Genomic DNA, 21,361 nt, shown 5'->3' with positions numbered 1-21,361 from the left:
TTTGCCATCAGTGGGGCCTAATGAAATCATTTTAAACGACAAATATGCTGCATTAAAACGAACTAAAACCATTGATTTATAGGCACAAGGCCCTTTTAGATGAATCAGGTATCCTTTTCTGTAGCTGCCTCATGGGCTGCCTCCACATATGAGTAAATGAACAAATCATTTTTAAGTTATAACAATTAGAGTGCATGGCTAAATCTTCTTGTGTGTATAATATTACAGCAATACAAATATTTTGTATAAATATAAATTATGAAATGTAGAGCCAGTTTACAGCACATTTAGTGATTTTTCATGCACTTTAATTGGCTAAATAGACCTACTCTGTAGTTCAGATTGGCTGTCTTAAAGATACGAGTTGAGGTGTTAAAGCTTTTGATCACCTTGCACAGTGATATTTGATGTAGAACGTTGATGTTCAAGGATTGAGGGCTTACAGCCCTAATTGTGCCTAAGTATTATAGAATTGTATCTCACTAAAGAGGGCTAGCCAATCGGTAAAGGCCTGCTCCAACGATATCGCTCTAAGCAGAAAGACAGTCACAATAATAAGAGAGTGGGACGTATGGATGGCATAGCCCGCCCTGACAGGCTATAAAGCGCTTACTGTGCTTTGCCCCATGATGGCAAAATGACCTAAATAAAAAAAAGCCTCTCAAGTTGCACAGAAAGTTTTAAACTCACTGCTTCCCAAAGCAGTAACTTTCGTTTGTTCGTTCGTTTAGTCTTTATTCGTCTATCAAAAGATTGTCATAAAAGCACATCATACAAAGAATAAACATGTATAGAATATAAATACAGTCCAATTGATAACATCTTTCCATTTCTTCCATAAAAACCGTACATCCAAATTCATTTTAGTACATTACCAGACATCAAGCCATAGTGATCACACTTAAAATTCTATTACTAATATTCCAAAATTCCTTGAATCATGTCATTTCCTTTCTGCTAGATACTCAAAGTTTTTCTCATTTTAATAGCTTTCGAGATAAACAGGCCAACACAGTAACAAGTCAGGGGATCACCCAATGTCACCAAGAATTTCACTGCTTCTTTGTGTGAGCTCATGTAATGGCTAATGAGATGAGGCTTCAGATAAAAACATCTAAAATTCTTATAAAATTTACAAAATAGCAGAAAATGCATTGTACTTTGCTTACTCCTGTTGTCACATGGACATAGCATATCTTCAGGCGGATGAATCCGCATAGTGGAGAAGGCTACAAGATAATGAGCAATGCCACATCTTAATCTAATTAGCACAAATAAAGCAGTAACTTTCAAATATTGGACAGCATGAGCTGTGAAAGGAGGTAGAACTAAGCCACGGACTCTGAGCCAGAGAAAACATAGGGGCTCCTGAGAATGCACTGCCCCCTCCTTCCATTGGTGCAATATGCTGTGAACCGTAAAAGGTGGAGAGATTACCGGTTTTCCATTGTCCACAGCTTATGGTTCTCCCATTCCTATGCTCCGCCTGCATACCGTGGAGATGAAGGGAGAGGGAGAATCAGAAATTGTAGATGTCCACAATTTAATGTTGACAGCTCTGTGTCCATACCAGTGTTTATAGCTGCTGCCATTGTCTTGAATGGAGCTGTAAACATTACAATATTATAATAGGTGTAGACCTTTTCAAACATTAGGCCAAGTACTGTTTAATATTTACATGGCTCCCCTGAAAAACCTGATATTATCGTTCAATGTTGAAACCATCCCTTACGCCGGTGATACTCAGCAAATTCTAGTGCTAGACGAACAGTCCACCAAGGCTGAAGAGAATCTCCAACTTGGCCTCACATCGGTCTTTCACTGGATGCAATCTATTCATCTGAAGTGTAACGCCCAAAAAACTGAGATCATGCTACTAGGAAAAACCAACACCTACTTGCCCAGCCTACGGTGGCCTAAAGATATCCCTCCTCCTCCTAACACAGTAGATGTAGTAAAGAATGAAGGAGGGAAACTTTACACCTCACTATCTTTCCGTCAACAAGCTCTCACTGTGGCCAGCATGCGCTTTCATCTGATAAAGTCTCTCAGAAATGTTTTTGACCTACCACCTTGCACGGCTAGAAAGGAGGTGGTAGTAGCCCTGATTACATCCACACTGGATTACTGTAACAGCTTATATGCAGGGACCAATAAGTCCGTCCTGAAGAAACCGCAGCTAGTCCAGCCGCACTTCTGGTCCTAAAATTACCTCAAGGCTCTTCAGTCTCAGTAGCCTTAAAATCCATACACTGGCTACTCATCCATAAAAGAGTCCTTTTTAAGATCCTGGTAATCACCTTCAGAGCCTTTAGATCATCAGGACCTACATACCTTAGGGCCAGAGTAAAATCTTATGTGAAGCATCGCCTCCTCAGATCCTTATCAGGGAACCTCCTCAAGCCTCTCAGCTTTAGGTACATCTCGAAAGGTGGCAAATCTTTGGCAGCTCTAGGGACTAAAGCCTGTAATATTGTGCCTAGCCTCCTCTGGTTTTCTCATACATTACTAGTTTTCAGGAAATCCCTGAAAAACAGGATCTTTGGAGACTGAAACGCATTAGTTCTCTCACTTATATGATTTTGGCAGGGTACATGCTGAATCTTATGTACGGTCCTGCCATTGTGCCATGATGCTCCTTGGAGTCACAGTTGCGCTCTACAATTACATTCTACAAGCATACATACATACATTATTATGTGGTAATGTTATTGTTTTTTCTTTTTGTAAATAAAAAACACTTGGTGAGTTTACCATTACAATGCCTTGACAGGAACCCCCATAACGGCGGTTTCTGCCAATGCAAGAACTGTCTTCTGGGTTGGTGGACATTTCTAAATTTGGCTGTCAGCACCTCCATCAGGGTGATGGAGTAATTTACTCTGTCGGGCTGGTAAAGGATTAGACAACCGGTAAAATATAAATGATGCCCTAATTGTCAGATAGAATTGCAATTTACTTGAAAAGCTGGAATTGAGGAGTTTGCAAAAATAAAAATGTATGTTTCTCTTGGCATGGTCTTTTTTCTCAATGTATTGCATTGCTCATATAGAATCAATGCTCATAGGGAACATTGCATGGTGGAGGTTTAAATAATTTTTATATAATGATGGGTAAGAGGTTTTTTTCATCAGTCAAAACTTCCAGAGATTAAGGTACTTAAAATTCTGCTGTTTGGTGTTGAGTGTTCCCTATATGATATGCATTCCTACTTAAACAAAGTCAAAGTGAAAGCTTAAAAATATCTGCTAGCAGTTAGGAAAACCTTCTCAAATCAGGCCTTGCATCTTGCACTCCATGAAACGCATTGCTCTTTAGGCACTGTGGAAAATTACTCAATGGGTTATCATGCATATTTAGCCAACCCTAATTCCCTAAGAGAATATGTTTGAAGGAATATAGTGTTTGACTTAGGGTCTGATTTATATCTTGGTGATTCTGACTCCATTCTGCCATGGCAGCGGTCCCAAGTCCACTGTATTAAGATGTTGCAGTAATGGACCGCTGTGGGGGTGGTCTTCTAGACTGGCTAACAGTACTCGGTCGTCATCATGCCAGTGGGTTTTCACCAAGCAGATTTAGATGTTCCCGTCTTGCTGGTGGTGTCCTGGCAGTGGTGTCCTGATGAAATGAGGCCATGGTGATGTGAATACATGTAAGTGCTACTCATCATTCTCTTGCTACACATATATGTTGTGAATATGTCATCATGTATATGTAGGTAATATGTTAGGCCCCTTTTTGGTACATATTACATCACACAATCATCATACACACATTATTGAATGCACACCTACAGGCACCACAAGCACAACACCCAAAAGCTCCACAAAACCTTTTTTTTTTTAAGTATCAATACAGGTGTGTTCATTTTACCTTGAAGTGTAGGAAAATGAACACTACTGCATTACACCTATAAAAATGTTGCATGTAAGACCAATGCAGAAGTACACAAGGCTACATCTATTGTCAATACACATCGATAAGACAATTGTACAAGTAGCTTACCTTAACCCCTTCCACGCTGATGACGAGCTGGGCTCGTCATGGGGTAGCCTCCTCGTACGCTGATGACGAGCCCAGCTCGTCACGTAAAGTGCGGTTTTAAAAAACTCAGCACAGGAGCGGAATTGCGCTAGCGCGCATGGTGTTAAATCTCAGTGACAATGACGTCGTTTGGCATCATGCTGGAGTTGGTGCAGCAAAGGAGGGACCTTGACGATGGGTTACAAAACAAAAACGGAAGGCGGGAAGCAGGAAAAATGTTTTTACCTAATTTCTTTTGATTCCGTCAACTCGAAGTAGGAGGGATTCCTGTCACAGTAGCCATGGAGGTGAGGCACATTGTAATCGGACAACAGGAATCTGGCCTGTAGTCCCGCCGACAGCTGCCTCTGCCCATACCGCGGCCGACATGTTTGAGAATTCCTGGCAGAGTCAGCGGGACTGTGGCAGTCTTTTGTATATGGACAAGCCAACATCTAATTACGGCGGGCAGACCGCCAAGTTGGCAGGCGGGAGAACGTCGAAAAAGTGACAACGGGACCTGATCAAGTAATATCTAAATTCTGCCCTTATTTTCAGACTTACAAAAAATACTGTTGTAGTCAAATGTCTTGCAATCCACATGTATAATCTATCGGGTTTATAGCTAGCAATCTCACCTGCTTCGCATTGTTCCCTTTCTCTCTCCCTATCTTTTCCACCCCTCCTTCCCTCCCTCCTTGGTACATCCCTGCCTTAGTATGTTAGAGTGAAGCTCACCTTAGAATGCTGGTGCGCCTCAGTTGCCAGCTGGTGCCTGAGGATTCTGGGTGAATAAACAGCTTCTCCAGTCTCTCCTGTCACTGCTGTTTACATCTAACAAATACATCATGCACTACAGAACCTTAAATGTGCCATGTAGGAATACTTAGCTTGGTGCCTGTACATAAATTGAAAAACACAACTAAAAGGGCAGCCTCATCCCTCAAATGGCTCACAGAGTCAAATTGATTGGTAATAGGTTCATGGTGGAGTCTGTGGTATTGAAAAAAACCCATCAAAATCTGCTGCACTCTTAACTTCTATCCATGTTTTTAAATCTGAGAAGTGTCTGCCTTCTATTAAGGAGGTTTGCCGGCAAATGGGAAGAGCTATAACATGAGTAGTGTCTCAGTATGCTTTATAATTGGGAATACGGGACCTGAGCCATGCACTGTTTGTGTGTCCGATACTGAGTTGTACTTGTAGAAGGTTCATTCGTTCCATGTTCCTGCGGAATAATGGCATTGTCACATTGTTTAAACAGCTTTGAAATTCACAATAGGAATAGTTTTGAATTGTATTTCTATACTAATTTGTTGTTTTTTTAGAATTGTACATCATTGATTAGTTTACTTGACCTGAGAAAATGGCAAATCGAAAACTAACAAAATAAGAATTGAAACACATCCTCATTTAACACATTCATGATCCAAGTCGATATACAAGTGATTTAATATTCACAAAATTTCAATTATTCTGGTTGGTGAATCGCTCATAATTTGTTTGTTGCCATGTTTACAGGGATCAAAGCCACAGTTTTTACCTTTGGTAATTGAAGAGTATCTGGGTGACAGTCAGGACCCCATCATCCTGAGAGACGGTTACTTTCAGTTGCTCGAAGATATTATGTTTGTTTTTCAAGCAATAAAAACTGCAAATTATCACAGAGGTAAGTCTCCATATAAAACATTCACAGTGTACACCGCTTTTATATTTTCATTAATGTAGACTACAATGTTGTGTGGGGAAGATTTACAAGCCCCTTGCGCCCCTTTTACGCTGCCGTTGCATCACTTTTGTGATGCAGTGGCGGCGCAAAAGATGCGCCATGGTGCGGGGTACTTACAACGTGACGCATCTGGGAGATGTGTCACGTAGTAAAGCCCTGCGCCAGAAGGAGGCGTTCCTGCGCACGGGGGGGCGTTCTGGCGCAGAAACGCCTCCTAAAAGTGGCTGAGTGAAATCTACAATATTTCACTCAGTCACTTTTGGGCCCATCCTGCGTCAAAACCCTGCGCCTGCTTGAAGCAGGCGTAAGGATTGACACAGCATTGTGAGAATAGGGCCCCCCAGAGCATTGCTGGAGCTGCGTCATGCTTGCGCCACAACTCCAGCAATGCGCCGCTTTTACGACACAGATGCGTGACACATCTGTGCCGTTTTTGCCCCTTGGTGCGCCACATTGTAAATGCGGAGAAGCCATGGTGGCGGAGGCATGGCGCACAATAACTGGCACATCCCTGCTGATATGCAGGGATGCGCCAGTTATTGTGAATCTGCCCCTGTGTGTCTGCAGTCGTGCTTTGTACTCTGCGTAATTTATATTTCCAACCATTCGCCATTTGACATAAAATCAGCCATATTTAAACAATTCAAGCAAGGCAGCCAAAGATGCATGAATTGTATTATCACATCAGTTCAGTGGATACAAGGCTGCCCAGTTATAACTGGCCTCATTATCCACGCCCAGAGTTTCTCTGTGTGGAATACAGTGTTTGATTTTACTGACCGCAAACTCTGACCTGTCAAGCCTCATGAGGATCGGGCCACAAGTGCAACCTGGACCAGACCCCTCACCAGGACAATTTCAGTGGAAGGGCCTGGTTTGCTTGCCCTGGGGCTTGCATTTTTTGGGGCCCCATAACCCAGTTACATCATGTATTCATGCTAAATGCTTCAATATCACTGGGTGACTTCAAATACATTTCCCTTTTCACCAGCATATTTGTTTGTTTATTTATTTAAGAGATGCTTCTTGGATCAGAAACCAACTATGTGCCCCACAAAAGGTTTTTGGACTCCTGGCTCACAATAGCTTCTTACATCCCTGCCCTTGACCCCAGCCCTCAGTCTTCTTAGGCACAAGGAGAAGAGAAACTCTCCCCTGCCTTACATTAGCCTCCTCCGATGCCCCACTCCCCAGTAGCAACCTTCTCCCCCCCCCACCCTCCACCGGCTCACCACTCCATTTACAACCAGCTCAGAGCAGCTGGCAAATTGGAACATTAGTCCCCACAGTAAAAGGGTATATCGTGCAGAATTTCACCTGAAAAAAATAGGGTGTGCATGGTTAATCTCAATTCACTGAGAATTTACACGGAACAGCTAGATTTTGGTGCACCCTCATGGCGGAAACATGGGAGCATATTAGCAAGGGCAATATTGCCGCTTTAGTGGCACTTTTTGCTGCTAAAGCGGCGATATTTGTATCGCCCTATTAGCAAGCTGTCGCTAACAGCAGTTAGTGACAGCTTTTAGGCAATAGCGACCGGTTTGGGGCCCGCTTTAGATGTCAGCGATATTTATCGCTAATGACATGCAAAGTGGGCGTACCCAAACTGTTAGCAACTGAAAGCAGTCGCTAACACAGCTATCGCCTATTAGCAAGGAAGGCATAGCGATAAAAAAATCATGCTAAGCGCGATTATCGCTATAATCTAATGCCTGCTAAAAACATGACTTACCTGTTTATTCAATGGGAGGTGGATCCTCAGGTTAAGTCCCCATTGGCGTTAATGCGTGACAATGGAGAAAAACGTTGCTAATAGCAAGTTTTCTCCTCTAAAATATCCAGCGATAGACAGCGATGAAAAAAAAATGTGCTAAGCGCATTTAGCGATAAATAGTGCTATTTCCTGCTAACATCCCCTTTGGTTTCCAGCACTCTGTATCTCGGTATATAAATCTGACTATTCCTTTTCAGGGTCCCAATGCTTTATTGAAGCAGTTGATTATTACTTTCTGACCGATTAACAGAACTTATGTAGTGTACTCCGCCCACCAGAGTCTCTTGGTGCTGACTTTAACATACTGCCCAACCAAACAGACTGGTCTATAAATTTCAATTAAAGTCAGTCAGAGAGTTACAGAGCTGGATGTCAAGGGGCAGAGAGGTCCCCACATAGGAGGCCTGATAGAAGACGGAGCAGCCAGCAACCTTGCATGATGAGCTTCAGGAAGTCTTTACCTTTACACTTACAGGAGGGACAGTAGGGGCAGATTTTGGAGTCAAGAATAGGAAAAGTGGGAGCCAGCTTGTCCAGACATACAGACTTAAAGTGAACGCAGTCCAAACTCGGAGACAGTGCTGTGAACACCGTGCTATTGAGACATGGGCTCCATGAGCTAGTCTAGATATAGTACAGAGTTTCATACTTATTAAAGCTGCTACGCCTATGATTCAAGAAGATCTGCATAAAGGGCATTACAGCAGTCGGTACTGTAGTCCCGACACACTGAAAGTGTTTTTTTCAGAGGAGAGCCTGGACTTCAGCTTCCTCAAAGAAAAACAAATGTTTACCACCGACTTACCGTTTGGTCCAACTTTCAGGTTTTGAGTTAAGATGCCATATAAGAGTCAAGAAACGTGAAGAAGATGGGAGAGGGAGCAATGAAGACTAGAGTCATGGAAGACGTTAGCTTCCAGGTCAGGTCTGAAACTCGCTACCCCAAGACACCTGAGGATCGGTAGCTAGCTTCCCGGGGCTGTATTATATAAAGTGGCCTGGGGGCGAATTGGGCATTCACGGATATTACAGAAGGGGCCGCAGACCCTTATGTAACTCTTTCTGTTATACAGATAACACTGCTGCACATACAGCACCAGCGCTATCATCAGAGGGTGGCCCCTCATTTGCATAGGGGCGCGGCCCATGCAAAGGAGGGAATCTCTTTGCTTCTGCACCATATTATATATGCATTCAGAAGTTACAGAGGTTCCAGGAGGTAATGTACGTATGTATCACAAATTTACAATGTAAATGAAAATGCAAATAAAGAAACTGCACACAGGAAAATTCAAAACAATTGAGATTATTATTAAGTAATGATTTTCCACAACAAAAAGGTCACAATACAATATACAGACGGACAATGTGTGCCTAATGTAATGTAATGTAATGTATTGCGACTTATATAGCGCACATATCACCCGAAGGCATCAAGGCGCTTGCCTTGGGAACCCGTCCTGGCTTTTCCCTGTGAGAACCCCTACTGGGCATCCCCAAGGTGAAAGCCAGGCATCCTGCAGCGGGTGGGCCGCCGTAGTGGAGATTAAGCAAGCTATTGCCCAGAGTTGCAGCGTGGGACCCCATGATTAGAGTAGGCACCGAGGCGAGAATTATCGAGTCCGTGGACATTTTTGGGCTCAGGACCCTGCCGTGTCGGGAATTGAACCCTGGTCCCGGGCCAGACCTCTGCATCAGGGTCTGCCGCTCTAATCAGTGAGCCACACTCCTCCAATGTGGCCTCAGGTCAGAAAGAAAGACCTTTAAAAGGTTAATAAACGCTAAAGACTGGGTCTGGCAACATTGGTGTTTCGACTCTTCTGCATTATGCTGTAGTTTGCACCAGTAATTTCATTCTGTTACCTTCGTTGTTTTTTCCCTTCATCTGCTGACTCAGTTTCCTTACTCCCTATTCCTTGTGCTGACCCTTGTTTTGTCTTGGACTGACTTTGGTATTCAACTCGCTATAGTTTTTTCACTGACTCCTGATTTCCCCAGTGAATAGACTTTGAGGACTACAAACCTGCTTTTTCCCGTATTTCAAAGGGAATCGTGAAATGTAAATTTTTGTTTTGAAGCACTTATGTTGAAAAAGATCTTTCTTCAAAGTGAAGCTAACCATATACACTTATTGGAATTGTAACGTTTAAGCTTCGTTTATCTGTCTTCACTAAATTCTTAATAAAACAGTGGGCTATGGCGATGGTCAATATATTTCATCAATTCTTGTGCATCAGCATTTACTACATGATTATGGGTTTACTGCATTTGCCACATAATTTACAACTTAATTTGTTACATTTGCAGATTTCACAAAAAATGCTATTTTTGTTTTAAATAGATAAAAATATAACTGTTTCAAAATGTACCACATAATTTGCTTTTCTTGCTGTGCAATTAAGATAACGTTGATGACCAATTGATCTTCCATGCTGCATAATGCTAGCACCCTGACAATGTTAATGCTCTTCAGAGTGGTTTGGTGGTAGTCGTTATGATAATGGAATCCATCTTTCACTGGCCACCTTGACATATTTCTTGTATTACAGGGTTCCCTCTTAAATGTGGGTTTTTATACCACTGCATTTTGTGTAACAAAAGCACTAAAACATGTTACATATATTAATAAATTTCAAATATATTCATTAACTGAAAAACCAATAGTCAAGGTGGATTTATGGTTGGCTTTCTTGTATGTACAAAACCTTAGAAATTCACATAAAATCACAGTTAATGTACAGTTGGGTTATAAAACACAAACAGCACTGACATTTGCAAGGTACGGTATGGTTAAGACTTCAATTAATAACTCGTACAACAGCCATGCAACCAAACACCAGCCGCAAATCCTAATGTGCCGACTCTATTTATGCCAATAAATATATACAAATGACACCAACATTTATCAATGGGCCATTTTTTGTAATCATACACTACATTCAAAGATCCGTGCACCAGATCTTTCACTAGTGGTCATCCCAGGTCGTGAGCCCAAGTTTCCACAGGAGGCCAACCCCTGCAGTGCATGGCCTCCAGCCAGGTACAGTTGGAGTTGGCTGCAGTGCCATGCCAGAGATCAGGCTCTGCTCCTAACGCTTTGCAGGCAGCCTATCCACAGTGCACACCGCCGAAAGCTATGTTCAGCTGTGGTTTCCCTGCAGCCCTGAGCCCTGCTGCCATCGGCAACCAACCCCTGCTGTGCATGGCTGGAACCCATCTCCCAGCAGGTGGAACGCTGCCGCTGTGCACAGCCTTTGGCCATGCACAGTAGAAATTGGCTGTAGGAACTGGTCTCCGGCTAGACTACACTCCCATCTGCCATAGGCATCCAACTCCAGTTGCACACCGCCTTTTGCCTTGCACAGCGGGTTTGACTAGATGGACGGACTCCAGGTAATTCTTTCTTACGGCTTTCAAAAAATATGTTTTAACGATTTTTTAAACTTTTAATTAAGTGGAAAGTCACTTTGATGCGCTGCCACAATGGCCTAGGAGCCAAGGCATACTAACCCTTCCCCTGATGTGCCCTCTTCTAATTTTGTTCAGAGCTTGGAGACCATGTCCCTGTGCCTTGCATTGGTGGACCCAACATTTTCTATCAATGTAATGGAGAACCAATCAGATAATTTTGGATCAATGGATCCAGATCTGCTCTTCAAAAGTACCTCGCAGGAGAGAAAGTTTCCTTAGCGAATCGGCTCGGCTTATTATTTCAGTTTTTTTTATTCTAGGATGCCAGCTAACCCATATCTGAGCTATCCACAAATTAACGGTCCAGTAATTCTTATAATGTAACTTCTTTTGGCCCAACACCAGCACCTGTTGTAATGCGACTTCCTCCAAAACTACTGCAGGATATTCCACCAAACAAAAAAGGCACAATCCTTGAGTAAAGTTCTAATTGTATCAAGCTTAGTGTTATTCTGTTCATTGTTTTTTCTGAATCAAAGTACAATAGGAATTAATATGGGAAATCAGCCTTTTGGGACAACCTTTTTTTCTTGCCCCTACTTGACGTATCTGCACTAAACCATGAAGAACGCAAAATGGATGCACATTTAAAAAAACGTTTTTGGCAAATTCATCAAACAGTCCCAACGTAAAAAAACAAACAACAACAACAACAAGAAATACCTTTTCTAAGAAATCACTGTCTGCAAGAAACCCACCAGAGCTGGAGATAATATGTGATGCTACAGAAGCTGATGGAGCAGGAATGCGGGAATCTGAGATCCCTAATGAAACCTGTGCAGCTGACTTGGAAAAAGGAATCTGACACCATTAAACATCATTGTTCTTTCTAATATAGTGTATATGTAACCCGCTCAACTAACCATCAAAGTCCTACACCAGAACTAGTCATCCGAAATCACCAGGATGTAATAATACTGATCAAAACAATTCACTTGGTAGGGCATTTTTTCCAGATATTCTGTGAAAATAGCAGTGTCCGTTTTTTGTATTTCTTTAGTATTCATCCTTGCTTTTATTTTCTCTCCTTAGTATTTTTACCAGTACATTCTGCTAGTAGAATAGCCTTTCAGACTTGACCTCATTTATAATCGTCTGTCTGTGGTCGTCTATCCGACAAAGTTCTTGTGAAAACAAGATACTTTGGTGAATTTGTTTTGCTTTAAAAGTGCTTTTGTTGTACAACGGTCAATGCACATTGGCCTAAATTACTAAGTGGAGAAAATAGTCCATAGGAATTCCGACATTAGCAACAAGCTTGTGTTGTACGGACTTTTCAGAGGCATTTACCAATTGGAAAATCTCAAATTTTTTATCAGGTAAGTACTCATTTCCAAATAAACCAAAGCCATATAAGATTAATTTCAGCTATATTTTGACAAATAATAAATAATATGATGTTTTTAATTTGACAATATTGGTTTTGAGAATGTTTATTTCTGTTTATCAGCTACTGGGCTTCCAGTCTACTTCTATGAATTTCAGCATCGGCCAGATAAATTTCAAAACCTGAGACCAGACTTTGTAAAAGCAGATCATTCAGATGAGCTTGGTTTTGTGTTTGGTGGAGCCTTCATTGATGGAGACTTCGATATGGGTAAGACATAGTTTCATTTTACATCAGAAGCAGAAAAACTCATGATTTCCTGCTTTTAATGTTTATGTTTTGTGCATTCCAGTAGATATTTTTCATTAATTTCCCAATTTTTGAAATTCAGTGATACTTCTGCCCGACACTGCATCGGTCATGGAACTGACCGACACCCGGTCTGTGATCCCGACCACCTAATTAGTAGTTTTGGCTTGCCTATTTTTTTATAAGATAAATATTTGCAGGCAGCTCTATTCCATATTAGTTTAAATGCTTGACAATTAGCATTTTGCTGTGCACATCAGTGCTTAAGAGGACAATTATCTATGGACTTCTCCGCCCATCTTAGCAGCTCAAACCTCAAACAACATGTGCTCTCTCCCACACATATCAAGGGCCAGACCAAGTCTGGACTAAGCATTTGTCCCTGTCCTACCTTACAGTATCCCCAAGCTTATGGTCACAACCACCATCATATCAAATTCTCATTAACTGAATTGTCCCCCCAAAAACCTCCTCATCCGGGAACTTTCTCTAGGAGCTAGTCATGGGTCAATCTGAGTTCCTTCTGTGACTCTCGGGCAACAACCATACCTGATCCAAATAATAACATCAATCAATATGGAAAGGCGATCTCCGACTGGTTAACAAGTGCCAGCCATTTTCATTCCCCACTACATAGATCAAAACAGGTTAGGTGGTGTGATGCTTCCAAGTGGTTCACAGACGACCTAATACTAGCCAAGCTAGTTCAAGTTCAAGTTCAAAATTTGTATAGCGCACTACTCACCCAGAAGGTCTCAAGGCGCTTGAGGGAGCGGGGGTACTTTACTTATCGAATATCCACGTTTTTAGTTGCTTTCTGAAGGAGAGGTGGTTCTGTGTAAGGCGGAGGTGGGTGGGGGGAGAATTCCAAGTTTTGGCCGCTAAGAGAAGAAGGATCGACCCCCCATGGTTGATCTGTGGATGCGTGGAATTGCGGCGAGGGCTTGATTGGACGATCATAGTTGTCGGGTGGGGGTGTAAAAGGACAGGCGCGTGTTGAGGCATTCGGGTCCTAGGTCGTAGAGGGCTTTGTGCCACTGTGAAGGTAAATGGTGAAATAATGATTTCCCGGATACAAAGGAAATCTTTGTAAAGCACCTCAAGGAATACAAAATGCACACTCTGTAAGCAAAATATACCTTTTTACAAACACAATCTTCTTATATACAAACAAACCCAAGGAGATCTTTGAAATTGTCTCTAAACTCTCAAATCCTGACAGAGTCAAACTACCCATCGCCCCCTGTCAGACTCTCTGTGACACACTTAATACTTCCTTCATTGACAACATCGATATTAAAAAAAACATCCCTACAAGCTGCCTCTCAAATAAGATCACCCTGAAAGACATGAACTCTGTCACCTTATCTAAACAGAAGGGGGATGGGAGCACACTGCTTCACCTCCCAGCACAGTTCACCCCTTTGCATCCTGGTAAATGCAGTTCAATTTGATTGCTTACTTGAAATTTTGCAGAGTGTTTCACCAAAGTTGGTGCAGGTTAGTGCTGTTAATCTCTAGGCACATGTGTTTCTGGATTATATCCTTCATCAGTAGAGATAAAACGAAATTCTTCTGGGGTTTGCTGAGAAAGCTGCCACAATCCTCTCAGGTCTCTGTACCTCTCCCTGGCGCACAGGTGCATCTCCAAGAGCTCGTCATCCCAGTGGCTCAAGGGAGCCTTTTTAAACAGAAGGGGGATGGGAGCACACTGCTGCCAACTTATCTTCATTCCCTGTTATCAGCAAGGATTGTCTCTAGGACATGATGTTCAAAGTAAAATCGGGCTCTCCAAATGATATCAAATGATACCTACCCGCCTAAAAAATAAACAGTAGTCTCAAAAGTCCCGGACACAGCCCTGGCCCTTTTTAACCCCTCCTTCAAGCTAGGGAATGTACCTAGCATATTAAAGGAGGCTATGTTGGAACCCCGCCAGAAGAAAGTTGGCGAAGACTTGCTTACATTGAAAAACTATCGCCTCATTACCCTATTACCTTTCTTGGCTAAGGTACTTCAAGCTCATGTAGCACAAATACTCATATCAGGCAGGTTTCTGTCCAGCCCTTTCCGCAGAAGCATTCATCCTCTCTATGATGGACTATATGCATGAAAAATGCAACAGAGGCTTCACCCAGGCGCTAGTCCCCCTCAACCTGTTGGTGGCTTTAGACCATAACCTCCTGGTGGACCACGCCAAGGTCAAGGGGCTCCGGGGTCTGGCGCTTGACTGGATTACCTCCTTTCTAAAGGACAATTCCCAATCTGTCCTTCTAACCTTGCATAACTCTTCCAAAGTCTATATATATTGTGGAGTCCCACAGAGCTCGTTCCTCTCCCCACCTATATATTCGCCCTCTAGTCCACACACTCAACAGAAGGAAATGCACAATCTACAGCAATGAGGATGACATTCAACTACTCTTCAGGTTTGGCAACTCCCCTAAATATAAGGAGAACTTTCAAACCACAATGCTGTTCATCCGTGACTGGATGAAGAGCAACCATCTGAAATTAAACTCGGACAAGGCCGAAATCTTCATCCCTACAAGCAAGCTGGAATATTGGACTGCATCTTTCTAATCTCCTAAAATGGGAATCCCCTACCTCCCAAAAATCAGTAAAGAGTCTCAGGATGAATATTGATGATGACCTCTCTATGAACCCACAAATTGGTGCAGTGAATTGCTCATCCCTCTCAATGCTTCGCAGAATCAGGAAAATTGTGAAATTCCTTATCCCGGAGTCCCTTATTCAAGTTGTCATCACCCTTGTCCTCTGTAGGATAGATTATGTCGCTCCCCATATATGGGCCTACCTAAATGCCACATTTATAGGCTTCAAATTGTCCAGAACAAGGCAGCTATATCAATATATCAACAGCCTAAACAATGCCACATCCCCCTCCTGATGAAAGACCCCCCCTAGTTGCATGTAGAACAAAGAACAATCTTTAAAACTGGTTGCATTGTTTTCAAAACACTTAATAAGAAAGTCCCACCTTCATTACTTCCAGAATCCAGAAGTACACCACAAAATGCACACTGCGATCTAACCCTTATGAACTATCTGTCGGTACCTAAATTAAAAAAGAAGAGAATGGGTGACACCAGATTCTCAGTCATCGCACCCACAATCTGGAACTCTTTCCCCCTGGAGATCAGCTACATGAAATTCAGAAAACTGTTAAAACCCTAGTTATGATGACAGGTATACAATTAATGCCTTGCTCAACAGCAACTAAACCTACTCGCCTCCACTCCAGCCCCATGAAACCGACTGTTGTACGTGCACTTAACAAATACTGGTAACATAACATAACATCCACCATTTCTCTGGATAACATATGAGTTCCCCATGAATGTGGTGTCTCGTTATAAAAACTGACTGCGTGTGGCACGTGCAAAAAATAACAGCTGCCAGGAATCCCCATGTCACATACAACACCTCAGCCACATTTTTATGCTAGGAGCATGCAGTCTGGGACCTCTAGTTTTTTGGGGAGGTTTGTGGTAATACTAAATACTTAGACTCTGTTAGGCTCTAGCCATGTTGCAGGGACATGCCCTTCCTCCCAAACCCTGCCACTCCAATCTTTGCAGTCCCTTGAAAATACATATAATGAGATAATTCTCCACCCACCACCCACCTCTAGAGGGCGAAAGAGAGATCAAAGAGGAGGACCTGAACAGGGGTTATTGGACTGTCTGCTGTGCCAAAAAACTGACGCTCTCGTGGTGCAGGAGCTTTGTAAATATGCCCTTGATTTACAGCCTGTAGAGAAGCATTTTGTTTCATGGAATCTCAAAGATTACCTTAGTAGGCAGGGGTATTGGCGTTGGTTACTAACTTTGACAAACCTGGGGTGGTAGAAGATTTGCATTGTGAAAATCCTGGCTTGGACCTGATTGCTGATGAAACTTCTTGATGAGATTATGATATGGTGTATGTAACATTTATCAAGAATACTTATTATAGGGGATCTGATTTCTGTAAAGGAGATATTCTATAGGATTATCTTCATGAGCCCGTAAGAACCCGAATGTTGTACCCCAGGCTACAGGCGTGGCCTGTTAGGAGGGATATGACAGTTGTGGATGTCAATCATATGAAATGTTCACTATTATGATACTCAATGAAAAATGTAGGTGTGTTATGTGCAAGGTACCAAAGGTTTTTAAAGAATGCGATTTTTAGAGCTGATAACATTGCGAAGATACATTTTCCGATGCAAACTACGAGATGGTAGTCAAGGTGGCCTACCAACAATTCACTAAAAATAAGCATGAAATAATTTGTTGCGTTTTGTTGTCATTATATAATGCTCCTCACTAACAAAAAAAGTGCCATAGTGTATGAGGATAATATGGTTTCCAAACAAGTGGACATGAGCCAGAGTAGGGCCATTGGAAACCCTATTGTTTCCTTTTATCCTAGTAAGTAACCCATTGTATGATAAGAGAATTCTGTGGACTTCCAACAGAGTCTACATGTATGCATCCAACATCATTTCAGTGACCTCATTGTGCGAAAGGGACCTAAGCCGCTTCAAACGTAATCAATCTTCCAGTACTCTCACTCTCCCTCTAGACTCTAGAGGCATATGCATGATTTTCCTCATTTAAAACATTCTTTCCGGCATGTATATCTGTAATAGAGCAGGCGGAGTTCTCAAAGCCCCTCCTCTGAGGGCAGAATGATCATGCCACCCAAAGGTGGAGCTACACGAGCACTGCCATTGATGCTTGGAAGAGGCCATACATCATTTTCTATAAAGAGCAGGGGGGTGGGATGTGCCTGATGGAAGGAGCAATGATACATCCACGTGGTCCCTTGGGTCTATCTGCATATAGGTGTAACAAAAACCTTCTTTAGTGTTTGAAGATATTATATTGATTACATTTGAAGTACTCAGAATTGAGGCGGATTTTGACAGTAAAACAGAGGTACCTCTGAATAGGCAAGGTGTTAATGTGTAAATCCCTAATACGGATTCGTCCACTGGCACTTGATTGTTACTAACACCACAAAACATGAAGCACATTTCAACAACGTTAAATTGTATTAGTAATCGAGACAGAAGTGAACAGAAATGACCAGTTACAACATTTTATTGTAAACCTTGATTTGAAGTTATGTTTTTATAATGTGCCCTTTCAGGTCCCTTTACTGCGGAGGAGAAGAACCTGTGCAAAACAATGATGAAATACTGGGCTAACTTTGCAAGGAATGGGTAAGGGTAATTTCGTGCTTTATAAGATAAAAAAAACTCGGAATGTCTATTTGCTTCATTCATTTTTAACGTCCTGACTTTTCAGAAGCTCTTTGCTCCTTTTTCACATTGGCTTTTATGTTCCTGTATCCACAAAACATGTTGTCTGTTTTCCCTGAAGTTAGCTGTTTTACAGTAGACATTGTTGCAAAGACCCACAACAATTCAATGTTTATCCAAACACCTTTGGCCATCTTTCTTACACAGGTTTCTCTTATCACTCTCCCATGTTTGAGACTTATTTATTATCCTTTACTGCCGGTTGTTTTTGAACGGGTAATAAAAAACTTTGTTTTAGCCTTTTTTTCATTTTCACATCTGTAAATGTAAATGTATAGGCATTTATATAGCGCACTACTTACCCGTAGGGTCCCAAGGCGCTTAGACCGCTGCGAAACCCTTCCTGGCTTCCCTGAGAGATGGTCCCTTAATGGGTATCTCCATGGTGAGACCAGTTATCCCCAGCGGTCTGGTGGGGCCGTTAGTGAAGATGAGGCAAGCTAATGCCCAGAGTTGCCGAGTGTGATCGCTGATCAGAGTGGGCACCGAGGCGAGAGAATTATCGAGTCAGCTGACCCTGGTCCAGAAACCTGCCGCGCCGGGAATCGAACCCTGGTCCCGGGCCGTCCTCTGCTCTCGGGTCTGCCGCCTCTAACCAGTGAGCCACACTACTTCATCTGGTCTTATTTACTTTCTTTTTCTGCTAGAAATGTAATTTTATTGATGCACTAGATTGCAGGTTTAACTGATTCTGCAACATAGATCAACGCAAACAATAAAAGATTCATTTCCCAAGGTTTTTGAGCACAAAAATCTCCATCACCCACGAAATGTGTTTCAAATATTTTTACTCCATTTGTTGGTTTGATTTTAGTGGCGCCCAGTGCCATTAACCATAAACATGGCATTATTGTTTTCCTGGCAAGCTGACCAGATCATCCACGCATATGTCTGAAAAAGCAAAGATAAGATTTCAGGCGCGCACAAAAATACTTTCAATGAATTGCATACAATGTGCCTTCCGTCCAAATTTGGATACCGCCGGTAGATGTCAAGAGCCCCTTGACATCGTGTTCTTATGGCATGAACCCCAGTCTCTAATAAGTTTGATCCAGACTGCCTCCTCCACCACACTGCAGCAGTCTGCAGCCAAGGAGTGAACACCACTGGAGAGTGGGACCAGAGTGCCAGGAAAATGGTATGAAGGCAACGAGCCTTGGAGGAGAGACTCCCAGGTTGCAACGGAAAAGTAGGTTTAAATTCCGTATTTTTGAGGTAAAAGGAAGACTGATAGCAAAGCTGAGCTCTGTAAAGTGCAATTCACTTAGGTCCTTAGCCAGTGATACATTTGCATTCCGCAATGTGTCTTTCCTGCATTAAATACAAAACAAAAAGTAACTAATCTTCGATAAAGGCAGCCGGGTTATGGAGGATTGCACTGCCAAGTCAAGTCACGTAGGTTCCAAAATATTGCCCACCTCTGATGGCCAGCTGCCACTTGACGACAAAGTTAAACATTGATTCAAGGGGTGTGAGAGGCAATATATATACAAAGTAAATCACAAAATCTGCGTTTAGAGAAAGAAATGAGTCCACATTGCTGTATGTAGCCTTAGTGTGTCTTTAATGCAGATGTGCTTGGTTTTCATAGGTAAACAGCCAACGCGTTTCGGCCAAAAATGGGCTTCTTCAGGGCTGTAGCATCATATACTATATATATACATATTTAGAATCCAAATATTAACCAAATATTGAGTGTAAGACAAAGGTGACTTTTATTTAAAGTACTCTAGGTGCAGAAAACACAGGAAGAAAGAGAGGGGAAGTGTATAATAAGGGAAGGGAATCCTTTAGAGAGTAAGTAGAAAAACTAATGCTGTATCACAGCCGGTATGAAAGTTCGTTTGAAGCAGTATGAGGAAGAGAACATTCCACCCTAGGGTAAAGGAGTGTCAGTTGAGCTCAGAACGGTGCACCAAACCTAAAAGTGGAAGGTTTACCCGACCGGTGGGCCAGCCTGAGTATATGTGAGGAAAGGTGGGATCATCAAAATCCGTCAAGTGATGTCACCCTGCTAGGAAATACGCCACTACATCCTGTAGAAAAATATTTTATACGAGTCAAAGAAAAATATTTTTCCTGTCTTGTCTTAGATAGCAAAGGTGAGATCTGTAAAGTGCAATTCACTTAGGTCCTTAGCCAGTGATACCTTTGCATTCCCATATGTATCTTTCCTGCATTTAATACAAAACAAAAAGTGACATCACCTTCCGAACAATGTTTCAGTTCATTGGCCTTACTCCGAAGAGGATGTCATAGCTTTGCCTTCCAATCAAATGTACACACCCTATAGCTCAATGAGATCAATAGTCTGCATACCCTATCAACAATGACGCAGCTCTATTGGGTACACCATAATCTCTAGTATAAGCTCGCACCACCCTCCCACTGTGCACTTCAACTGATCCACTCCCAGCAACGATTCAGCTTCCCCATGAGACATAAATCTTTAACATCATCCTCCTAACTATATATCATGTGCATTTACTTAACAGCATCAAACTACCTCATCACTGCAATAATGGTATATCCATGCTGGCTTCAATAACAACACCTTCCTACAGCCATCATCAGTCTCCAAACAATGGTTCCACTACTTTTACTTCAATTGCATCATAGTGCAGCATCAAGCTCTCAACATTGGTGTGCCTCAACTGATCTCAGTGGTATCAAGGCACCGAATTGCCTCTTCTGCTTTGACTCAATAACATGATCAAATTCAAAATTATCTTTATTCGGTTTTCGAAGAAGACCATAAAAGCAAGGTAAAACAGAACATATCTTGTTAAAATTCAATTAAAACAAAAGTAAAAAGTATGATCATGTCAGAGACCTTAATATCAGAGACCTTCAGCTCCTTCCCAAAAATGGTTCATCTCTACTGACTTCAACAGCGACATGAAGGGTCTGATTTAGTTTGGTGGATAGGTGCTCCATCACAAATGTGACGGATATCCCATCTGCCTTATTGCACGTGCACTATATCCTTGTAGAAAAGTGGATGGAATCTCCGCCATGTTTGTGATGGAGTATCCTTCTGCCAGATGCTAAATCAGGCCCTAAGTCTCTCAATCACTCTATTAACAATTGTCCTGCTTCATTTGAACAGCTGCATTACATTAAAAAAACTTATTTAGGGTTAACTTTAATGTAGTGTACCATCAAGTCAGGTTTGACCTTAACAGTATTGCATGCAATTAATGGCAAAATAAAATAGTTATTTCATTGGAAAAGAATTGGCAAGGTGAGTTCCTGACCCAGGCAGTTGTCAGAGAAATGTCAGGGAAATGAATGAAGGTTGTCATGTATGGACAAAAGAGCATCTTTCTGACGGCATCACATGTAAATAATAGCACCTCTGCCAACCTCTCCACTTCCTTATGATGCTGG

The 21,361-nt window shown here is 42.1% G+C and overlaps 1 protein-coding gene across 2 annotated transcripts in view; it reads left to right on the top strand.

Moving 5' to 3' along the window:
* LOC147677777 (fatty acyl-CoA hydrolase precursor, medium chain-like) overlaps nucleotides 1–21,361 on the top strand; it is a 239,784-nt gene that overhangs the window by 195,725 nt on the left and 22,698 nt on the right. For both annotated transcript variants that reach the window (XM_086945434.1, XM_086945435.1), the window contains exons 11-13: nucleotides 5,548–5,695; nucleotides 12,454–12,600; nucleotides 17,800–17,872. In XM_086945434.1, coding sequence (XP_086801560.1) covers nucleotides 5,548–5,695; nucleotides 12,454–12,600; nucleotides 17,800–17,872 — 368 coding nt within the window. The remainder of the gene's footprint in view (nucleotides 1–5,547; nucleotides 5,696–12,453; nucleotides 12,601–17,799; nucleotides 17,873–21,361) is intronic.

This window comes from Lissotriton vulgaris, chromosome 12 (assembly GCF_964263255.1).
Source record: "Lissotriton vulgaris chromosome 12, aLisVul1.2, whole genome shotgun sequence".
Lineage (NCBI taxonomy): Eukaryota > Metazoa > Chordata > Amphibia > Caudata > Salamandridae > Lissotriton > Lissotriton vulgaris.
The sequence above is the reverse complement of the archived record's forward strand: the minus strand, read 5'-3'. Positions and strand labels throughout refer to the sequence as shown.